This window comes from Pelobates fuscus, chromosome 5 (genome assembly GCF_036172605.1).
Source record: "Pelobates fuscus isolate aPelFus1 chromosome 5, aPelFus1.pri, whole genome shotgun sequence".
NCBI classification, from domain to species: Eukaryota; Metazoa; Chordata; class Amphibia; order Anura; family Pelobatidae; genus Pelobates; species Pelobates fuscus.
This window is the reverse complement of record NC_086321.1, coordinates 63,311,926-63,336,998: the sequence shown is the minus strand read 5'-3', so window position 1 is coordinate 63,336,998 and position 25,073 is coordinate 63,311,926. Positions and strand designations below refer to the sequence as shown.

General features: G+C 41.0%; 1 protein-coding gene across 4 annotated transcripts in view; it reads right to left on the bottom strand.

Moving 5' to 3' along the window:
- The window catches only part of WDR7 (WD repeat domain 7), a 344,145-nt gene that overhangs the window by 125,334 nt on the left and 193,738 nt on the right, over positions 1-25,073 (bottom strand). For all 4 annotated transcript variants that reach the window (XM_063453929.1, XM_063453930.1, XM_063453931.1 and 1 more), the window contains one exon: positions 15,944-16,168. In XM_063453929.1, the coding sequence (XP_063309999.1) occupies positions 15,944-16,168 (225 nt within the window). The remainder of the gene's footprint in view (positions 1-15,943; positions 16,169-25,073) is intronic.

Here is a 25,073-nt window from a genome sequence, read left to right as displayed (position 1 = left end):
ACAGTAAGGAGAGACGGGAAGAGGATAGCTGCCAAATGGGGTGCAAAAAGATGATGATATTATTTATAAAATGCCAACAAATTCCATAGCGCTGTACAATAGGTGGACTAACAGGCATGTAATTGCAACAAAACGAGCTGGACGCACAGGAAATGATGATATTGAGGGCACTACGTTTACATTATAGGGGGAGTGGGGTAAAGTAACACAAGAGGTAAGGGTAGGATGTATAACATGTATCTGAAAAAAGTATGTCGCTAGAATAGTTTACAGTGAAGGGTTAGTTTATAGGATGACACAGTTGCAGGAAAGGAAGTTGGGTGGGTTACCAAAGTGCGGGGAGGGAACATTAATTGCTATGCTTTCCAAAAGAAGTGAGTTTTTTATGATCTTTTCAAGGAACTGAAACTGCGTGAGAGTCTAATGGAGCAGGGAAGGGAGTTTCACAGGGATGGTGCAGCCCTAGAGAAGTCTTGGAGGCAGGTGTCAGAGGTGCAGAGTATAGGGGCCTGGACGGGACATACTTGTGTATTAGTGAGGATAGACAAGAGCAGCATTGTCTAGCAATTTGTAAGCAAGCACCAACATTTTAAAATAAGCCCTATATCTTACAGGAAGCCAGTGTAAGGATTGACAGAGGGAGGAGACATGGGAGGCCTCACCGCTGCATTCATTATGGACTGTAACCTGCAATTGGCAAAATAATGAATCTGCAGTGGTAATTTGAAGCCAAGTTGCAGCTAACATGTTTAACTGAATTAATAATCATTACAGTTTAAAACAGATTGAAATCATAATCAGAACAGTCCTCAGAGACACATCTCCTGTCCTGCAGTTTGAATCTTCACAACTTTTTAACCAGCCACGACATGAGTGTCTCAGGTCTTAGCTATAGAGTGATTGAGCACTAAAGAAGACGGTGGGCATGTGCAGTATTAGTTATTAAAACTATTAGTGACAGGCAGCACAGTGCTCTGTGTCAAAAATGTCCCCCTGGACTTCCATGGCTTTATATATATTTCAGTAAATTCCTTGCTTAAACAGCCCTCAGGTAGTCACTGGAGCCATTAGGGGAGAGAAAAAGAAAATATTATATATAAATTATATACACATACATTTGGAGGGGGTCAAGAGCTGCTGCTGTGTTCTGTGTAACTTACAAGATGGCTTCTTGCTTCTCTATCCTGTGGGCACTGTAACCCCACCCTCTGGTGCAATGATGGCGCCTGAAAAGAGAGGCCAATAAAATACCTGCACTCATGGGCAACTAAATCTACTGCCAGAATGGCAACAAAAGGGAAATTACTGAAATTAATTCTTAAAAGGACAGTAGGCGTGTGCGAAACCTGCAGAAACAGGGCGGATTTAAAACCAGTCCCATTTTTTACATGCCTAGTTGCTCTCAAGAAAGCTTTTTCAAACAGCTACCAGTGAAGGAAAAGGGTCCATGCACAACTGATTTATCACAATATAGAATTAAAAGATCACTATTGTCACGATTCTGGGAACCAAAACACGCTAACACACACACACAGAACAGGTGCAGTACCGGACCTTAGAGTGGATGGGCTAAGCACACAAAGAATAGTCAGGAGACAAGCCGAGTAAGGGGAACCAGAAGACAGAATAACGAGAGACAAGCCGAGGTCAAAGGGTAGGAGAAAGTCGCAAGGTCGGATAAACAAGCCAGAGAGTACGTAATCAGAGAGAACCACAAGTAGCACAGCAATACTAGAAAGCAAAGACCACAACAGGGCAGAGAGAGACAGGAAAGGTAAGTATTTAAACCCCTAGATTAATTCTGATTGGATAATTTCCAATCAGAATTAACAATCACACGTGGGAGATATCTATACCTCCCACTGTGATTGAGGCACTGTACCTTTAACGCCGGGTCGGGTGTCTGACCCCGGCGTTTATAAAACTGGGCGGTCTCCCAGCGTGCAGCATCATGCATTCTGCCGCTGGGGGACGGAGAGGAAGACGCGGGCGGCATCCGAGGCTGGGAGGTGAGTGCCGCGAGCGGATTGCAGCCTCCCCTCACAGCCGCCCGCGGGATCCTGACAACTATAGGGTCAGGAACACAAACATGTATTCCTGACCCTATAGTGTTAAAACCACCATCTAGCCCCCCTGGGCCCCTAATGCCTCCCTAAAAATAGCAAAATCTTACTTTTATTCAAGCCGGAAGCTGTAGCTGTGCATGCTGTTTGACGCAGAATAGTCAATAGTCAAAACCTGTCTGCTGACATCATCAGAAGTGGTGGCCTGATCCAATCACAATGCATCCCCATAGGATTGGCGGAGAATGACAAAGAGGCAGATCAGGGGCAGAGCCAGCACGATTCAAACACAGCCCTGGCCAATCAGCATCTCCTCATTGAATCAATGAATCTCTATGAGGAAAGTTCAGTGTCTGCATGCAGAGGGAGGAGACACTGAATGTTTGGGTGCATTTTAGGCAGCCATGACCCAGGAAGGATCTCTAAAAGCCATCTGAGGAGTGGCCAGTGAAGTTAAAACTAGGCTGTAATGTAAACACTGCATTTTCTCTGAAAAGACCGTGTTTACAGCAAAAAGCCTGAAGGTAATGAGTCTACTCACCAGAACAAATTCAATAAGCTGTAGTTGTTCTGGTGACTATAGTGTCCCTTTAAGAGACACAATTGTTTTCTTTTAATTTATTCTCAAATTTTATTCTCAGTGTTTCTAAACTACGGCAAATATTTTTTTTCTCCAGATAAAAACTTGTGAGACGCTGCCCCAAGTGCCTCTATGGACAAGCCTCCACTGTTAGTAAGTCATCTCAAAGCCTCCCCCATCGCCACAGCCCCCAGTCACACCCCTAAGTAAATGGGTAAGTGGAAGAGTAAATGTTGACTAAGTCACAAGAGGGACACCGGTAGAGAGAGCTGAACATATAGCTGCTCACTGAGGAATAGCAATAGGATGACATGGGGGATAGCTAACACAGGTGCAAGACAAATAGCGGTGGACTAGAGAGAAGAAGGATCACAGATAGGAGAGACCTGTACAAATAGTCACTGTTTGGAGGTACAAAAGGATTATAAGTAAAAGGAAGACAGTGCTGAAAAACAGCTGCTGACTAGAACTTCAAACCTCAAAGGATCAGACGTGCACAAAAGAAAGCGCTGGATAGATAAACTGCTGGTTAAAATACACAAGAAAGGTAAATAGGAAAGACTAAATGCTGCTAACTGAGGTACAGAAGAGTTGTGAAAGACAGAAAGACAGTCAGTATCATTTACTCCAGACCCTTAAAGCACTTTAACTTACTGAAATGCTTTATGTGTGAAGAGTGTGTCCTCTTTTTTAATTTTACAAAAAGTTAAGGTTTCAATAGAAATCGGCACTTTATATTTAACCTTATTACACCCACTGGCTGTCAGACAATTACCTCCTGGTTTGGTTAGGCGAGTGAAGCCAAAATCAAGAGGCAGGAATTGCTCAGAGCACCTGGCTTCTCAATGATCTGCATTGGGAAGTCTGTGATTGGACAGCTACAGAAAGTCTGGGCGGGGTAAGTAGGGGAGGGCATGTAAAGACAGTAGACAAGAGATGTGCAGTATTTGCAAGTTGTTTTTATTCATGCCTCCAATGAAAATATGCATCATAAAATGCCAGCAAGTTTTTATTTGGGGTATATCTACTAAACAGTGATTAAAACAAATAGTTGGGCAGTGGAGTGTCCTTTTACTGTAGCAAATTAAATCTGAATTGCAAAATGCAGGCAAAAATAGGTGATGTGGGGAAAAAAATCAGCTATAGTCACTGCTTGGCTATTTTGGCATAAATTGTATTTTTCATTTATTTTGCATTCAATTTGTAAAAATTAAAAATGTAGTAAATAAATCTGAGAGGGCTCCATAGATAGCTGGAAACTTAAGCATAGGCGTATTAGAGGAGAGAGCACAAGCTAAAAGATAACATGTTATTAAGTCTCAGAAGGATCACCGGCAGGGGAAAATGTGTTCTGGATAGATAGCTGCATGCTAAAACATACAAGGAAGATTGATAGAAGATAGAACAACATGAGAGATGGTAAGCTGCCAACTGGGACCACAAGCATCATAGGTATGAAAGAGAGATGGATACATAGTTGCTGACTGAGGCACAGAAGGATGATGATAGGTAGAAGAGAGTGCTCATACATAACTACAGACTGAGGCATATTAGAGATAGGGCACATATATATGGTAGCTTAGAGTGAGAGAGATGAACAGATTGATTTGATTGGGGCACAGAAGGATGATAGCTGAGAGAGTGAGTGCCGATACAAATCTTATGACTGGATCAGAGAAGGGAGATCGGCAGGAGAGAGAGATTGCTTGATAAATAGCTGCTAAATCTGGATCAATATTCATCCATTCCCTAATTCACACTGCCTCCACAGAATTGTATGAGGGCAGAAAATAGTTTTCTCTTTATATTGCATATCTTCAGTGTATGAACCTTTCTTTATAGATAAATCCTTTCCTGTCCTTTATGGGATGATAGGGAATATTGTTGGATGCTACTCAATATAACGCAAGACCACTTTTCACTCAAGTCAAAACAGCAGAAAGTGCATTCAGGATACCAAAAGACTGGTACTCCATCCCTAGCCTGCCCAACTCTTCAGAGATCGGATCGAGTGTGTTGGTGTATTTGGACCGAACCAAGCCTTCAACTACCATCTCTAGTAAGACTAGTCATTTAACCAGTATTTGTGGAGTCTAAGCCGCTCATTATGAACACCGTATGAGATACTCTTGCAACCTATACCAATAAAGTGACCATGATACTAACATTCTGTGAGATAAAAAGTTACCAAATAGGTTGATGCTGAGAAAAAACAGCCCTGAGTTAGTAAAAATCAGAAACAACCCGAGGACTAAAAAAAAATTAAAAGGTTCAGTCAGTCCATTCAGTGCTAAACCATTGTCAACATATTAAAGCTAAATGAGAGTCCTCAGGAGCTTTGCCCTGCTTGGACTAACGAGGAAGCATTAGCCTGAGCACAGCGCCCATTGCTGGTATAAATTGGTATGGCTAGAAGTGTGTAATTTTTGCTTTAACCACACCTCCAGTGGGGGCAGGGCTACGGGAAGGCACAGACCCTTGTTAAGTGTTAAAATTATCAAAAATGGATGAACACTGAATGGAGGGACAGGGCTGGTGGACTCCAAGCACTATAACCATTTAAATTAGATTAAATGGTTATAGTGTCTAAAGGGTCCCTGTTATGCCAGACAGGAATTCTATCGCTCTTTATTACTCTCCTTGTAGATTTATACACTAATTTTATCAGCAATCCTCTCTTGGGGGTCTCTTTTATATGTTCATGGGCAGAACGTAACATGCAGACAGGAAATACAGTAAGTATGTTATTGGCAAGTACCTAATGATCCCTTACATTTTCTGTTGCATGTACCTGTTAAGCAAAACATTAATAAAACTAATATACAATACTAACTTGAGACATTTTCTATGTATATTTTAAACTATAAAAAAAAGTTAAAGAATTAGAATATGATATATCATGAAAAGATCAGGAAGTCATGAGTAATGGGAAATTGCAACATATAACACTGCCAGGCTTTACCATCTCTCTGCAGCCAGCTTAAACTGATCTAACAAATCTATTTTTCTTCCTATCAAAATCTGCGCTCTGTGAATCAAAAGTGAAAGCAAGATCAATTTCATTCCCAGACAGTAAATGAGCTTTAGATCAGATTTGGTTCATTTTATGGAGGGAACTGAAAACCCAACTATGCTCAGTCTAGCCTTTATAAATAAAATGTAATTTATATGTGTTTTAATGAAACTTATGTGGTTAATGTCTTAATGTAGAAAATATGGCAACTTTGCTAAACGTCACATACTGAATTGTGTTGCGTCACAGGTACACGTTTTCCCTTATTCCTCTTTTGTACTACATGTACCCAGAATTTTATAGAAGCCCAAGGTCTGGGGGAAATCCCAGCAGCGACCAGTAAATAAAGGTCAAGCCCAATTGCATTGATAATCCAGTTAAAGCGGCACTGTCATGCCGAACTTACCTTTCCTCAATCTCTTCCTCTTCTCCCCCTCTCTCGGGATCTGTTATTCATTTCTTCCATTCTTCTTTAGTTTTCTTTAAAATCATAAGACAAAGTAGGGACTCTTTGTCTTATGGAGGATTCCTCCGCTTGACCAGCTCTGACCAGCGGAGGAGCAAAGTGTGCTTCATTTCCGCTGGTCAGAGCAATTTTCCCATGATCCCTAGCTTTCCTCCCTGTTCCCACAATGCTTCCTGTCAGTATTGCCGAACGTCCTGTCACTTAGACAGAACGCCGGCAAAACTGCCGAATTGCATCCTAACAGAATGAGCACCGTTTCTCCATTGGTGTTAGGATGCAATTCGGTACTTTGTTCGGATCGGAATTTCATTCAAATGAATGAAACTCCGATCCTATTCATTGCTGTGGCTGCATCTTACAGCCGCTTAGTAGATAACTCCCTAATTCCCACGGTATCAGGGAGCTATCTACTGAAAGGCTGAAAGACCTGAATTGGTCTTTCAGCCAAATGTACTAATACTAAGTAAAGATTACTTAGTATTAGTAAATAATATGCCCCTACTCGCTATACCGCGAGTAGGGGCATGTCTAGTAAGCAGTGAGCAGCCTGTGGCTGCTCACTGTAGAAAAAAAAAAAAAATATTGCCCCCCACCCCTAAATGACGGGTGGGGGCCGTTAAGTAAAATAAGGGAGGGAGACCTATTGTTCCCCCCCCCCCCCCGGCCCCCACCCCTGAGCGGTGGGTGGGGGCCATAAAGATAATGAGGGGGGGGGGACCTACTGTCCTCCCCCCCCCCGGCCCCCACCCCTGGGCGGCGGGTGGGGGCCATAATGTTAATAAAGGGGGGGGGGACCTACTGTCCTCCCCCCCGGCCCCCACCCCTGGGCGGCGGGTGGGGGCCATAATAGTAGTAGGGGGGGGGGACCTACTGTCCTCCCCCCCGGCCCCCACCCCTGGCCGGCGGGTGGGGGCCATAATGGTAATAAGAGGGGGGGGGACCTACTGTCCTCCCCCCCCCGGCCCCCACCCCTGGGCGGCGGGTGGGGCCATAATAGTAAAGGGGGGGGGGGACCTACTGTCCTCCCACCCCCGGCCCCCACCCCTGGACGGCGGGTGGGGGCCATAATAGTAATAGGGGGGGGGGGACCTACTGTCCTCCCCCCCCCAGGCCCCCACCCCTGGGCGGCGGGTGGGGGCCATAATAGTAGTAGGGGGGGGGGGACCTACTGTCCTCCCACCCCCGGCCCCCACCCCTGGGCGGCGGGTGGGGGCCATCATAGTAATAAGGGGGGGGGCCTACTGCCCCCCCCGGCCCCCACCCCTGGGCGGCGGGTGGGGGCCATCATAGTAATAAGGGGGGGGGCCTACTGCCCCCCCGGCCCCCACCCCTGGGCGGCGGGTGGGGGCACTAAGTAAATCCCCCCCCCCATCAAGGTGACTAGGGGTGCCCAAGCCCCTAGTCACCCACCCCCCACCCAAATAAAAAATGCCCCTACCTACCCCCCTCACCCTAAAAAATAGTGAGGGGGGAATAAAATTGCTAACCTGTAAAGTAAAATTAAACTTACCATTCGACGTCTTCTTTTTTCTAAAATCTTCATTTTTCAGCCCCAAAAAAGGCCAAATAAAAAACCATCATAGCCGTCGAACTAAAAATAAAATAAAAAACCCGAGCGCCAAAAAAAAAAAAAACCTGACGAAAAAGAAAAAACCGAGCGCACAAAAAAATAATCCATCTTCACCCATGGAGGGCTCCGCGCAGACTGAGCTCCGCAGGGCGGGGCAAGGCTTATAAAGCCTTGCCCCGCCCTGCAATTAGCCTAAGAACACTCTGATTGGTGGGTTTAAGCCAATCAGAGTGCTCTTTGTCATTTTACAAGCGTGGGAAAGTTCTTTGGAATTTTCCCACGCTTGTAAAATGACACAGAGCACTGTGATTGGATGGCTTGAAATCCATCCAATCACAGTGCTCTGTGTCATTTTACAAGCGTGGGAAAATTCTTTGGAACTTTCCCACGCTTGTAAAATGACACAGAGCACTGTGATTGGATGGCTTGAAATCCATCCAATCACAGTGCTCTGTGTCATTTTACAAGCGTGGGAAAGTTCTTTGGAATTTTCCCACGCTTGTAAAATGACACAGAGCACTGTGATTGGATGGCTTGAAATCCATCCAATCACAGTGCTCTGTGTCATTTTACAAGCGTGGGAAAATTCTTTGGAACTTTCCCACGCTTGTAAAATGACACAGAGCACTGTGATTGGATGGCTTGAAATCCATCCAATCACAGTGCTCTGTGTCATTTTACAAGCGTGGGAAAGTTCTTTGGAATTTTCCCACGCTTGTAAAATGACACAGAGCACTGTGATTGGATGGCTTGAAATCCATCCAATCACAGTGCTCTGTGTCATTTTACAAGCGTGGGAAAGTTCTTTGGAATTTTCCCACGCTTGTAAAATGACACAGAGCACTGTGATTGGATGGCTTGAAATCCATCCAATCACAGTGCTCTGTGTCATTTTACAAGCGTGGGAAAGTTCTTTGGAATTTTCCCACGCTTGTAAAATGACACAGAGCACTGTGATTGGATGGCTTGAAATCCATCCAATCACAGTGCTCTGTGTCATTTTACAAGCGTGGGAAAGTTCCAAAGAATTTTCCCACGCTTGTAAAATGACACAGAGCACTGTGATTGGATGGCTTGAAATCCATCCAATCACAGTGCTCTGTGTCATTTTACAAGCGTGGGAAAGTTCCAAAGAACTTTCCCACGCTTGTAAAATGACACAGAGCACTGTGATTGGATGGATTTCAAGCCATCCAATCACAGTGCTCTGTGTCATTTTACAAGCGTGGGAAAATTCCAAAGAACTTTCCCACGCTTGTAAAATGACAAAGAGCACTCTGATTGGCTTAAACCCACCAATCAGTGTTTTCTTAGGCTAATTGCAGGGCGGGGCAAGGCTTTATAAGCCTTGCCCCGCCCTGCGGAGCTCAGTCTGCGCGGAGCCCTCCATGGGTGAAGATGGATTATTTTTTTTGTGCGCTCGGGTTTTTTCTTTTTCGTCTGGGTTTTTTTTTTTGCGCTCGGGTTTTTTATTTTATTTTTAGTTCGACGGCTATGATGGTTTTTTATTTGGCCTTTTTTGGGGCTGAAAAATGAAGATTTTAGAAAAAAGAAGACGTCGAATAGTAAGTTTAATTTTACTTTACAGGTTAGCAATTTTATTCCCCCCTCACTATTTTTTAGGGTGAGGGGGGTAGGTAGGGGCATTTTTTATTTGGGTGGGGGGTGGGTGACTAGGGGCTTGGGCACCCCTAGTCACCTTGATGGGGGGGGGGGGAGAATTTACTTAGTGCCCCCACCCGCCGCCCAGGGGTGGGGGCGGGGGGAGGACAGTAGGTCCCCCCCCATTATCGTTATGGCCCCCACCCGCCGCCCAGGGGTGGGGGCCGGGGGGGGGGGAGGACAGTAGATCCCCCCCCCTTATTACTATTATGGCCCCCACCCACCGCCCAGGGGTGGGGGCCGGGGGGGAGGACAGTAGGTCCCCCCCCCTTGTTACTGTTATGGCCCCCACCCGCCGCCCAGGGGTGGGGGCCGGGGGGGGGACAGTAGGTCCCCCCCCCCCTATTACTATTATGGCCCCCACCCGCCGCCCAGGGGTGGGGGCCAGGGGGTGGAGGACAGTAGGTCCCCCCCCCTATTACTATTATGGCCCCCACCCGCCGCCCAGGGGTGGGGGCCGGCGGGGGAGGACAGTAGGTCCCCCGTCCCCCCCTTATTACCCTTTTTTTTTTTTTTTTTTTACAGTGAGCAGCCACAGGCTGCTCACTGTTTAGTGGACATGCCCCTACTCGCGGTATAGCGAGCAGGGGCATTGGGGAGATTTGAATCTCCCTTATGCTATTATGGGGGTCATATTGACCCCCATAGAGTGAGGGGGGACCTGGGGGGCTTATGAAGTGGTGGGGAGCACTGCTCCCTGCCGCTTCTGTCTTTACATATTGCAAGGAGGGAGCTGCACGCCGGTAGCTCCCTCCTTGTAATAAACCGAACAAACAAACGAACACTGATACACAGTGTTAGTTTGTTCGTCTGATTTTTTCTATTCATTCATTCGTCTGTCTGATGAATGAATGAATAGATGAAATTCCCGTTCGCATGTCCAGGTGTTTCACTGGGCATGTGCGGGAATCTCACAGTCTATCTAGTGTGGGCAGATGACGTGTCCCACAGGGACTTCACCTACCCACACAAAGATGGCGGCGCCCTGAATATAGATCGGGGCAGAAAATAAAGAATAAAAAATAGGTAATGTGGGGGGCATAGGGGCATTTGGGGATGACTAGGGGGTCGATTGGATGTAGTTGAGGCGGGAGGGGGGTTAAAAAAAAAACGGAATTCGGCATGACAGTGCCGCTTTAAAGAGTAAGCAGAATGTTCTACTCTTGGAACAGCTATCCAATCTTAGACTCGTCCTTATGCCAGTACACAAACTTATTATGCTTCTACCAGGGTGTTCTGTTCTTCGAATGCAGACTGCTTGACCTAAAGCATTGCATTTCAGCCACAGTTGTCAGAGACTGAGCTGTAAAACAATAGTAATGGAAAGGATATGGAAGAAACTTTAAAATTACAGAGAGTGTTTAGAAGCATAAACCCCCCACAGCATATTACTGAGGTTAAAAGCATTTACATGTAAGTTGTTTATTACATTTAAATTTGAGTGCAGGGCTTAACCCCTGAAGGACACATGACATGTCTGACATGTCATGATTCCCTTTTATTCCAGAAGTTTGGTCCTTAAGGGCTTAAAGGGACACTATAGTCACCTGAACAACTTTAGCTTAATGAAGCCGTTTTGGTGTATAGAACATGCCCCTGTAGCCTCACTGCTCAATCCTCTGCCATTTAGGAGTTAAATCCCTTTGTTTATGAACCCTAGTCACACCTCCCGGCATGTGACTTGCACAGCCTTTCATAAACACTTCCTGTAAAGAGAGCCCTATTTAGGCTTTCTTTATTGCAAGTTCTGTTTAAGTAAGATTTTCTTATCCCCTGCTATGTTAATAGCTTGCTAGACCCTGCAAGAGTCTCCTGTATGTGATTAAAGTTCAATTTAGAGATTGAGATACAATTATTTAAGGTAAATTACATCTGTTTGAAAGTGAAACCAGTTTTTTTTTTTTTGTTTTTTTTCATGCAGGCTCTGTCAATCATAGCCAGGGGAGGTGTGGCTAGGGCTGCATAAACAGAAACAAAGTGATTTAACTCCTAAATGACAGTGAATTGAGCAGTGCAATTGCAGGGGAATGATCTTTACACTAAAACTGCTTTATTTAGCTAAAGCAATTTAGGTGACTATAGTGTTCCTTTAACCCCTTAAGGACCAAACTTCTGGAATAAAAGGGAATCATGACGTGTCACACACGTCATGTGTCCTTAAGGGGTTAATGTTGTGCGTTTGTATTTGCTTCTACATTATACAGCCATGCTACTGTGCTGCTGCCCACTCAAAGAGTACTTGTTAGGGGTTTATAAGTGTGTAGGGGTTTAGAAAAATACCCGTTTCGGTCTCATTAGAGATTTTGCCCTTAAGCAGTTTAGGCACCATAACAACTTCACCCAAAAAGTTATTGTGCCAGAACATCCCTGGCGCTGGCTCACCTTAAGAGGTTAAACCGAACGTTTTATACCAAAAATCTTTGTTACAGCAGAATCTCCCTGACACTCGGTCCTTCCATTTTCTAAAAATCTCTAAACCAGAATGCTCTTGCAGAATTGGCCAGCTGTGCCGCTGATTGGGCAAGAGCAGTCCGCTGACGCTTTCAGCCAGTTATTTTCCATTCATAAAACTGGTTTGAAAAAAAAGATACATTTCTTTTCAAACCATTTTTATGAATGCGGATTCACTGATTGGCAGAAAGCAAAAGCTAACCGTTCTCAGCCAATCAGCGGTGCCACTGCCTAATTCTGCATTAGCCTTCCAGTCAAGCCTCCTGTTATTTAAGTATGCATTGGTATTTGGGATAGTGCACAGGTAACCTTTTTGTGCAGGGCTTAATTTTAACAAAAAGTAGTTCTTAGTTGTCTCACAAACCATATGAACTCGAGGACGAATTCAAAACAATTAATGCCAGACATGGCAAGCTTACCTTCCAAGGAACTAAGAGTATTTGTTTAGAAACAGCTGCAGGTGTTTGTCCTGCATCCCCGATTGAATCAACATCATATTTACAGATATGTTTTGATTCAAACAATTACAGTTGTAACTAGCTCCTACATAATATAAAATATGATTTCTCAATCAGCATTGTAGTTTAAAACCAGTTTCATATATTTCCTTCAGTTAAAAAGGGAACTGTGGGAGCATTTATTGAGGTGCTGTGTTTCGTGAGTGACTAAGGAAATAAGGTGAAAAATATTTTTTAACTAACTTGCTGATTTAGACACCAGCTTTATGTGGAAACTGGCTAATCTGCTCAATATTGGTTTGTATTCAAAGAACACAAACATCTATGTTTGATCCTATAGTGTTATAAACACTACCGAGTGCCCCCACCCCCTGCCCCCCACCCCTCCACACATCTCCCTTTGCCCCGCTAAATATAGTAAAATATAACAATTATTCAAGTCTGCTGGTGCAGGCTCTTACCCGATCCGCCTTCTTGGCTGACATCTTCCGAAGTGTTTATCTTTGCCAATCCCAATGATTTCCCATAGGAAAGCATTTGATTTGCTGAGATTGTCAATTCTGATTATCTCAGCCAAGGAGGTGGATCAGGGGCAGAGCCAGCACCAGCAGACTTGAATAAAGGTACTGAGCAGTGGCCACTGAAGGTGTCCCTTATGCTGTAATGTAAACACTGTCTATTCTCTGAAAAGACAGTGTTTCCTGCAAAAAGCATGCAGGGACTGACTATACTCACCAGAACAACTACATTAAGCTGTCGTTGTTCTGGTGACTATAGTGTCGCTTTAAATAACCTTTCAATGCAAATATTTGTCTTAATATAAAATACTAAAAAACAAAGGCAATTCCATGTAATCTTTTATTTTCAGAAATAAAAGATTTTTCAAGTTTTATTCAATGAAGAATTTAAGCAAAAAAAAAAAAAAAATCGTCAGGTTTTAAGTTTGAGATTTTTTCCCCCTTTATTATTTTAACTAGTAATTTGTGTAAAATTTAGCAAGTCTGATGTCAACTTAAAATGACTTACTATTCAATGAATATTCTCCCCAATCAAGTTTGCTGACACGATTATAAATGTGTTTCTAAAATCTCTGGTATTAAAAGAGAAAAAAGGGCATTGGGGATTTATGAGGTAATGCTATATAGAACAAAAGAAAAAAAAAAGAAGATATGCGATCTCTGATATTTCTTATGCAAAGTGGTGGCCAAAGTCACTTGCTGACGAGGCATTTCAATGCTTGACCTTGGCTCAGGGTAAAAGAAAGAACTAAATAAAAAGAAAAAAGGGATTTCATCACTAAGCAAAACAGAGGGTCACAAATCTACCCAATAAGTACATGGCACAGAATAGAACAGTGAAACCGCAAGTACTGCATTACTACATGCTTTGCAGGTGAACAAGATGAACAATTCTAAAGAATGACTTCATGTCTGGGTATCACCATAATAACTATGAGTGAGCTGATGCAGATCGATCGACCCATAGATATAACATTTCTTTTCAGAACTATTTTCCCATATGGAATATTTCTCATCATGGAATTAAGAATGTCCAAATAAAAAAAACAACTAAATTCATAACATTACAGTGTTCCTTTCCACTATTAGATTATTAGGTGAATACAGTGCCATCACAGTCTCACTGCGGCAATTAAATATTCTAACTATAATTCTAATCATAAATCCTAATATATACTCTTCAATGAAAGCCCTCATAAAAGGCTGGTACATTAGGCTCAGTGAGAGACAATCACAATGAACACATTGGTTTGATGGTCAGTTAAGACATGCATTCTCTCTAACTGGCTCCCTTGAATGCATGCTGCTGGTCTGCTGCACTCTTGAGGCTTCAAGCAACATCTCAGCATATACCAAATCACAGTTTGTATAAAGTAGAGTAGCTCTGCATAGAGTATGGTAGTAATGATTCACACTTAACACATCATGTGATACCTCAGCACACGTCATGAATGGAATGTTTCCCTGGAGAGCCTACCAATACTAAGATCTAGCGAGCCTGGATGACTTGAAATAGCCTGCTTACCTCATAAGCATGTTCATTAAAAAAAAAAAAAAAAAAACATTCTCCATGGCTGCAGCCCATTTGCTTATGTATGATTTAAGATAAAGAAATAAATTCTGGGCTTGACTAGCCCGAAGAATGACCCTGCACCACGAACCAGCTCACTTGCACTAGACCCAAAGAGAGCTGTCCCCTCCATTTTTATGGTACTCCCGACCTCCTCACCATGGACTTGAATACACAGAGGATGATGTTGCTAAGTTGCGGTTTTATGTTTAGTTTAACAATTTTCCCTGTTCAGTTTTATTATCTACAAGTTTGACTACTGTTTGGCCAGATATAGTACGCGTGTTCAGCCTAGCTCACTGGAGCCTAATCGCCCGTAGTTAGATGCTCCGGCACTCAGATGACCGGGTACTCACCCATACACTATGGGGAGCGTTGCCTCACCAATAATCCCTCCTCCCCCCCACTGCCCATTGGTTAGGGGTATACTTAGAAGACAGCCAGACTGTGCACTTCCCACTTGGTCACACTTTTGTGCTCATTAGCTGTGTCGCTGATCTCCCTACGCTTTTGTACCATTATGTAACAATGTCAATGTTTGGTAGTTTCACACTTGACCTGTTTGTCATCTTAGGACATAAGTTGTCTCCTGTAACAAATTTTATATGCACCATGTCCCTTCTTTATTTCTGTACCCAACCACCGATATACAAAAAACGAAAATTTCAATAAAAATTGATAGTCAAAAAAAATAAAGAATAATTGAACTGTATGAGAAGAAACGTTGTATCCTGAAAAGACATCTGAATCTCAGTGTTTATCTTTGGTTTATTAATGAGGAAATCCAGTAGTAGTCCATTAACCCTGGGAAACAATTACAGGAATGACCTGTGCTCTTGATCAATCTTTAGAAGTTATATTTTTAGTGATTTGTTCATAGCTAGCATTGTGTTAAAATATACATACAAGGTATAAAAAGAAAGCCCCACATGTGCGTTTAAATATGTCATATATTACGTATGGGTGCATGTAAATTACAGTGGAAGACACATAGCAAAAATGCCAAAAGGCCCTTTATCATGGCTGGACAGCATTTGGGAAATGAAGTCACGAAGGGGATAAGATGCCAACCTATATACCTCTACAAGCTCCTACTCAGCTACTATCTGATATATTTATTAATTTTGTTGCTACATCTTCCTGGCAAAGCAAGAGGCATGATGAAGGACATAGATGATATGGAAGAGGGTTCTTCTGCTCTTCACTTGTCAATCAACTTTCGGCATGCCATCGGCAAAACCTTGTATGGTAAGAATTGATTGACATATGAGGAGACTTTTTATTCTGATTTATTTTGCTCGGACATAGTGTATCTGAAAAATTATTCTACATAATATAATGTGATACTAGGTCATGTTAGACATGACAGGTGGACTTTAAAATGTATCAAAAGTTCAAACATATTTTTATCCTGTTCAAATGATTGACAAACCTGAGAAATATAGATTTTCTTTATGTAATGTCTGACCTATTTTTATTTTTTATATATAATATTAATTTTCTCATCACTTATAACAAATATACTGTAATTTGTAACTTCTATTTGTCAGTAAGTTTGAGGTATAGTTATTTTTCGATCTCAAGGCACTTACATGTATGTCGTGCAAGGGAATAGTTGGAGCCAGTACCGGTGGTCAGACCAAACCCATCAGGAATCTGACTAGAGCTTCGTGGCCTCGTTAAGAGCTTAGGCGGTTCAATCTCTGCTCCAAATTCTGCACCAATCACTCCCAGCAGCACAATAGCGGTGGCTTGTTTACGTCTTTCCTCATAAGATGGTGCAGCTTTTTTCATTAGAGGAATGTTGGAAAGACAACCTGAAACACAGCAAGTCCACAAATGTCTGGTTAAAAGTAAAATGCATGGTATTAATATACAATTTCATTATACAACTTCAGTGGACCTGTTAAATTCTTACCTCCATTTGACTTATTATCCATTATTTACATTTCAGGCTCACACTGTGCAATGCTGTGAGCACTGGGCTATTGGTGGATTTGTGGATGCTAAATCATTCTTATCCATTTTTGGAGTTGTATAACTAACAAAAGGCAGGGCATGCTCACACTGTATTCTAGCTGGTAGTGTGGGGCTTATGGTGCTAGGTGATTCTCTTTTTTTTTGCCAAACTACTTGAAAATGTTATGTCAAAAACATGATGGTCTACACCCATGGTCTCCTAGCATTGCAATATGTACAGCGCCAGCAATTCGAACCTACGAGCAGGTTAGTACTTTAAGAAAATAAGCTACCGTATGTTCATTTTTAAATAAATGTATTTGTACACCATTTCCTATGGAACTGCGTAACTGATCTAAACCTAATTTGACATGTCGATAATCGGCCAAACTATGAAGTTCTGTACATTCTGATTTTATGTTACATGTTGTTCTATACACATTCATACTACACATACATCATTACACATGTAGGTTTTGGACAGAACAATGAAATCACATGTCAATATATTAAGGTTAAAAACGGAATCAATATTAAATACCAACGCATAACCTGGTTTACAGTAAAGCATCTAAGTTTAATTAGCAATTATTATTATTATTTTTTTTTTTTTTTTTAAAAAGAGCATAATTGGTGGTGTTGTACATTCACAATCAGCTGTGCTTCATTACACAGAAGAATTAGACCAGCATGCAGTTCTCTGTAATGTTCAACACCAATCAACCTCCCACCCCTCCACCCCCCCCCCCCCCCTCCCCCCGACTCCCCCCAGCATACACGCTCCCTAGAGTTGAAGGGGTCAAACAGGAGCAGTCTTGAAATATGATTTGATTTGAGGCTCCTAATACTTCAATATTGCAGCTTGGATATGGAAAGCTGGTCGTGTTCCCCCTCCCCCAAGCCCAGCAAGGAGCATGCTCCCTAACAATGGTTGAAAAGAAAGCTCCATTCTGCAGTTGCACTGATTGTTCTGTCAGCTGACCTCTGCAGAAGGAGAATTGCTAACCACTGCCTGTTCCTTGGCTGACAAATGAATGATCTTAGCTCCCTCTGCTTTCCCCATAACTGCCTCTAGCCCAGGTGCGCAGACAGGGAGCCCGGTGTGACATCTTAGATCAAGATGAATTGGCACAAACTCCTGATCCAAGATTGTTTTATACCATTTAATTTAGTTTCTTCCCCTGCTTGGATGAGCACAGCTCTGGTTATGGATTTCTATTCTAATGTACTGAAGCAGGCACTGAAAGAAGGCAATGAAGCAGATGCCAGAGTAGGGGGACTGCAGGGATACTGATCAATAGGCAAGGCACTGACCCTATCCGGCCGGCTTCTACAATTGCCACTGCTTAAAGTCAAAGAAAAAAAAACACATGTGCAGCTTCCAGTAGGAAATTAAACAGCAGGCACACTTGGTGAATTTGTCCTGCTGTTTCCCCTCAATTTTGCCTTTATAAAAAAAAAAAAAAAAAAAAAAAAAAAAAAAAAAAAGGGGCCAGTTCCAGTGGCCAGTTTAGTATATAAACAAATTCTTCCATGCAACACATTTTAAGGCCTCCATCAAACTGGTACATGCAGCTCATCCCTCAATGTTTTTTAATCTATTTAAAACATTTTTTTAGGGAAATGACAATATTAAATTGCTACCGATTGCTTTTTTTTTTTTTCAACCATGTTGAAAATGATGAACACCTGCATACAGTACATTAAAGCAGCACATGTTTTAAAATATTGATCCTGTGCTAACGCAAGTATTTAGAGAGACCTCTATATGTGATACTCGCATAAACAGTGCTTGTAAAGCATCAAGAACCCAAAGCCCTATCAATATTTGAGAAATAGAAAGGTTATTCAGTAAAGTGAAAATTCAAAGTGAATTTCAAAACAGTTCTGCAACTTCAGCCTTAAATTTAAACTCTGAATTCTCAATTTAGTGAATAGCCCTGTAGGACTAAAAAAAAAAAAAAAAACTGCAAAGAGATAATTGCATCGAACTGTAGAAAGTACCGCAGTGATTATTATACTAGGAGCATGTGATCTGTAAAAACATGACAATGTTAGCTCTTCTGGAACATGAAGGCATAAAAAGTATCCACATGGGGGTTGGAGAAGTCCATGAAAAAAAAGATTCCTTTAATGTTTATTTGTGATTTGATTCATAGAATTTTCAAAGGCCCATGTGCTGACAATGCAATATATACATGACTACTGTACATATACACGAATACACATGAAAACTGGAATACACAGGTTAGTAAGTAGAGTTGGATGCAGCTGTACGCTAGGAATTGTGGTATGGGTAAGCGAGACTTGGAGATGGAGAAGCTGCACACACAGCCACCTGAATCCCCATATTTGTAGTATTTAATCTCTGAGGTCAAAATAATATTTATAGCACATTAATATGGACGTGTTCGTAATTAGGTCAAAACAATAAAAATAATGAATTTTATTCTTTATAAACTTGAAACCGTTTAATTAGAGGCATGCATGTGTTAGGATTTACGTGTATACATTTTTTTTGACTACATGCAGAGGAATACACATTTAGTAAAATGGACACACAAAAACGAAAATTAAAATTTGCACCTATGAGAAGTCTGCCTCGTTCTTAACCCCTTAAGGAACAAACTTCTGGAATAAAAGGGAATCATGACAGGTCATGTGTCCTTAAGGGGTTAAAAGGATGATCTTTCAGATTAACAGCAGCAACAAAGATGTACAAGAGGTTGAATTTGATGAACGCAAGTATTTTTATAGTCTAGTTTACAATATTCTTAAACTGTATAGTAATTTGAGACATTGCATTTAAAAAAATATATATTAAATTATAGCTATGAGAGAAAAAAAAATAAAATACCAGGCTACAATTTCATTTGTCTCATGAAAATGTGGTGTTCTCTCACAGCGACTCGCCTTCATTTAATCATGCTAACGGGAGACAGAGAGATCCATTTTCTTGACAGAACGGTTGATCACCCTATCACAGCGAGAAAATTAATAACCCAAAATAGCCTTATGTGAAAACAAAAAGCTAGACTGATGAAAGGAAAAAATGGTCAACATGCAGACCGATGTGGTCAGAATAATTTCTTTCAAACCAGAGTATGTATGTGTCTGTCTATCTATATATTTATATTCTCTGCTTTATTATTATCATGTGCGTGTCAACAATATGCTCCGTTTGCTTACTCCATTAACCATTTTTTTTATATTTTCATGGAAAAGCAAACGGAGCTATTTGCATCACTTCACATTTGTTTGAATTTAATTCCTGTTTTAATACAAAACGTATTAAACCATTAGTAACCATCCTACATGTTGTCACGGGTTCATTTGGCGGGAGGTAATAAAAATAGGCTCCTCCTCACCTGTAAATCAGCTCTTACATGCACCGCTATGCCTAAAACATAGCCCTGTCAGCATGGAACTGATGGGGGAGTTTGAGCAAGAGAATTGAGCTTCAAGCAGATTGACCTCTTAGATTCACAGCATGAGCTGTAGTTGCTGTGCTTATTCACTGTCCACACAGGACTACAGACATCTTGTGCTTTGTCAGACAAAAAAAAAAAAAACAAGGGACTGACAGAAATCACTCTGCATGTGCTGGCAGTGAAGCCACTGTGTCAGCGTGACAGTGAGGTGCGTCATTTTTTTTGAAGAATTACTGTGTTTTCCAGAGGCTAATCAGAAAAGAGGTGGACAAGAAACCTGCATTAAACCATGTCAGCGCTGGAGAAGGGGTTGGTATTTTAGTTATAAAATAAAGCAATACAATATATATTTAGCTTTATAAAATATATATGTATTAGTAAAGGGACATGCAAAGTATCACAACCACTGTAGCTTATTGTTGCTGTGATGCAACAAGGCTTTTGGTGTCTTCATTCCCTTTATTGGCAAATTGCTTAACAGATGAGTCCTCTAGGTACCCAAAGTCCAGCTCTGCATATGTGGATATTGCACATATTTAACTTTTGTATAATTTGCCAAAAGCTGGCAGAGAATGCTAGTGGTGCTAAAAAAAAAAAAAATGCTTTAATAAGAACAGAATAAGAGGGGGTACCACTGAAAACCTCCCTGTATCATGCATAGTATATCCATCTGTATTGTTTATAGTTTTTAGGAAGTCCCTATAAGTAAATGTTAGCAATTAGTCCGAACCCGGCTCACTTTCGAAGAGTGGAGTCTTTTGTCGCTATTGTATTATATCCAATAGAACACGTTCTCTTAAATTTGGAAGACACAAAGTAGTTGGAAAATGCAGCCACAAGGTTAGGAAAATCCTCAGTTTAAAGCACTCTAGAAAATAATTCCACAGGCTTTGTTAACGGGCTTTAGAGATTTCCAAGGTAACTACAATTGTATGTAGACTTACCATAAAGATTACAAGACATACTATTGCAGATCTGGCTACAAATTGAAGCTGAACATGCTTTGAAAATATTGTACCAAAACTATATTTTATACAAAAACAACTTAAATTAGCATTTTGGTTTACAGTTCATGACCTGCCGTGTCACTGATCAATTCTCTGACATTCAGGAGATAAAGGAACACACTCCATTGCCCCTCCTCCCCTTCCCCCCAATTTATTTTATTATTTTACAAATCACTACTTAGTAGATATAACCCCATTAATTTATGCATTTTGTCCGTGGTGGTATATCTAAAGCAAGGTTGCAAAAGCTGCAGATCTTTTCTCTGCAGACATTCCAAGCCATTCTCTTTATCCCCATAACAGACCTTCAGTCTTTGCTGGGGACTACTTCAACCAGAGACTTCTCACTGAGGGGCCCCTGTGCAGGAGCAGCGAGTATGTGTGCATGCTTTCGCGGCTCTCCATTGCTTCTCAATGAGCAGTGACAAAGCTCTTTGAATAAGGTTGAAGGCATGCACACACACACACACACACATGCTAGACAGCTTTCTGATTGACGGCCAAGGAGGGGTTTCTACTCATAATTACAAAAGTGTTGTTTTCTATTGAAATTGGCGGTTTATAAACACACATCAAGCACTTCAGCAAGCTGGAGTGCTATGTGTGTGTTGAGTATTCCTTTAAGTCACGGTTTATGCAGATCTAGCCACACCTCCCCTGACTAACACAGCCTCCATTAACCCAGATCCCTGGTATCAGGAAGTCCCAGGTATAATTTGTTGTCTGAGGGTTCTCTCTGTCAGCAGTGGCCCCAAATTAAAAGATGAGCTGTGTGAAGATGCACTTCACTGCTGGGCAGACAGCTTCTGGCAGTCATGGAGAAGGTAACCCACTGCCTGGAAGTCTACTAGCAAACAGTTTGACTTCTTTTATAAGTTGGGGTTAGAGCACAGGGAACTCCAGGCATCATAACCACTAAAGTCCATTTCTAGAATAAGTGTCCTTTTTTTTTTTTTTTTTTTTACTACCTAACATTATAAACAAAACCTAATTCTTTAACACGGAGAAAAAAAAAAAAAATGAAAACCAAAAACCTGTCACTGAATCTGTAATCATATTTTGAAATTGACTGCAACCATAAGGCTATCATCTTTAGCTAAACAGACCTGGATCTATTCTGAGCCCATACTGTGTTTAAATCCCCACCGATGAAATCAATACACACTATTCTATTCAAGGTGAGGCCAAATAAACCTGTCTGGAAGCCTTGAGAAATAGACTTGCAGCATACTTTGAGTGCTAAGTGCCTTTCCGCCCAGAGATCTATCATTAAATAATCATTAACCATCATTCACTCTTTCTAAAATCCTTAACATATAAACTTGCTCACCATGCACTGAGGCATAAGAATAGACTACCAAGTGCTCATTAAGACCAAGGGATGCTAATGACACAGGGAGAAAACAAATGCTCTGTTCTGCCCATCCCAGAGGCTTATGATGCATAGCAATGCTGTTAGGATTTCTTGCACGGTCAAAGCATGTCCTGTGGTTACAGCAACCATCATATTGCACACCAACAATTTAAAAAGGCTTCAATCTCAAAATGAATTATGTATCACACTTTACTATTGACCGTTTTTGGTTGGTATGGTTGAATTGTGCAATTGCTGGAGGATTATTTTGGTTACTACAACATTAATTTGTTCTATATAGGGACATTCTGAAACATACTTATTAGGAAAGGGTAATCACAGAACACATGCTATATTTGTTAAAGTGAAGCCGTCATTGTGCTAGTTCCGACCATTTGTACAATTAAGACTTTTCATTGAAATGAAAATACCCTGAGCAAAATATAATATTTGAATGAAAAGTCTACTTTAATTTGCACTCCTATTATAAAAATGTTATTAAAGGGTCACTCCAGACCCTTAAAGCACTTTAGCTTTATTTTGTAAAAAGTGCAGATTTCAATAGAAATTGGAACTTTTATAAATCAACCTGGTTATGCCCACTGGTTACTTCCTGGTTTGGTTAGCTCGGTGGAGCTAAACTCAAGAGGCACAAAATTGCCCAGAGCACCTGCCTTGCAAAGACTACTCACTGAGCTGCATTGGGAAGTTTGTGATTTGACAGCTACAGAAAGTCTGGGAGTGGTTAGAAGGGAGGCAGCAGACAAGAGAACTGCAGGTTTTGTAAGTGTTTTTTTAGATAGAACCCCAATGAAAAATGCATGATTAAATGCATGCAAGTTTTAACTTGGGGCATAGCTATTAGACTGTGATTTCTATTCCGTATTTGGACACTGGATTGTTAAACTAGAACTTTTTTTTTCTAGATATCCTTTAAAACAATACAAATAGACAAAAAATAGTTTAATCTAACCAAGCTATAGTGTGATTTGCTGGAATTGGCACACACTGTTTCAGTGTGGAAGAAGCCCTTTCACACAAACATTACAATTTTTATGCCCTCACTAAACTTTACTGATAATAATGCAAAACTTTAAAGAGGGCATGAGTTCCTGTGTGTCCAACTTGTCTGGTTACAACTACATGTTTGTTCATCCACCCACTGTAAAGCGCTGCGGAGTTTGTTGGCGCTATATAAATAATAATAATAATTAGCCAATCAAAGTCTGATATTTGCAGTAGCAGCTCCAAGGTTACAACTATGCAGTAAACCAGCTGTAATTCTATGATCTATCTGTTAATGCCTGTGGATCAATATTCCCAAAAATCTTTACTATTTTTACATTTATGTTTTAATAATAACAATGCTAAACTGGTTGGATAATATTCAACACGAGATAAAGAAAGCTTTTATTTAACCCCTTAACGACCTAGGACGTCATCGGCATTTTTGCATTGACGACCGGTGATGGTCCTGAACCGTCCTAACGGTGCAATGTACTTACCCGATCGCCGTCGTTCCCCCGGCGGCGATCGGCGGTGCTCCCGGTGTGGGGAGTCTGCCTGCAGCCCAGACAGTCTCCCCGCGGCGAATTAGGACCCCTGGGGCCATGTGATCGCTCAACAGAGCGATCACATGGTCACAATAGGTGTCCATGTGTCTGCCTGCAGGGGGACTGCCTGTACTGACAGGCAGTCTCCCTGCTAGTGTAAAATCATAGAAAATAAAAGTTAATATTAATAAATAAAAATATTATTTTATGTGTGTGTGTGTATATATATATATATATATATATATATATATATATATATATATATATGATATATAGCCATATATTACATCTATATAATATATGTCTATATATCATATATATATAATGTCATACTAAGTGTATTTTTATATTAATATGTACATATATTAATATAAAAATAAACTTATAATTAAATTACACACGTGTATATATAATATCTATATATATATTATAAAATACAAATAATAAGAAAATTAAATTAAAAAAAATTAAAATAAAAATTAAAATGTTTTTATATATCTATATGAAATTGTATTCTAACTATATTTTGATATTAAAATATATATATTTATATCAAAATACACTTAGAATGAAATTGTATATATATCTATGTACCGTATATACTCGAGTATAAGCCGACCCGAATATAAGCCGAGGCCCCTAATTTTACCCCCAAAAACTGGGAAAACTTATTGACTCGAGTATAAGACTAGGGTGGGAAATGCAGCAGCTACTGGTAAATTTCTAAATAAAATTAGATCCTAAAAAAATTATATTAATTGAATTTTTATTTGCAGAGTGTGTGTATGAGTGCAGTGTGTGTATGAGTGCAGTGTGTGTATGAGTGCAGTGTGTATATGAATGCAGTGTGTATATGAATGCAGTGTGAGTGCAGTGCGTGTGTGTGAATGCAGTGTGTATATGAGTGCAGTGTGTGTGTGTGAATGCAGTGTGTATATGAGTGTGTATATGAATGCTGTGTGAGTGCAGTGTGTGTGTGTGAATGCAGTGTGTATATGAGTGCAGTGTGTGTGTGTGTGAATGCAGTGTGTGTGTATGAGTGCAGTGTGTGCAGTGTATGTGTATAAATGCAGTGTGAGTGCAGTGTGTATATGATTACAATGTGTGTGTGTGTGTGTGTGTGTGTGTGTGTGAATGCAGTGTGTATATGAGTGCAGTGTGTGTGTGTGTGATGCAGAGCCTTGGTGGGGGGTGGGCATTTTAATATATTTTTTATTATTATTATTTTTAATTTTTTTTTGTTATATTATTTTTTTTATGACTATTTTTATTATTATTATTTTCATTTTTTTTTGGTATATTATTTATTCATTTTTATTACTACATTTTTTTGTCCCCCCTCCCTGCTTGCTAGCGTGCCAGGGAGGGGGGCTCCTTCCCTGGTGGTCCAGTGGGATTGGTAGTTCAGTGGGGGGGAG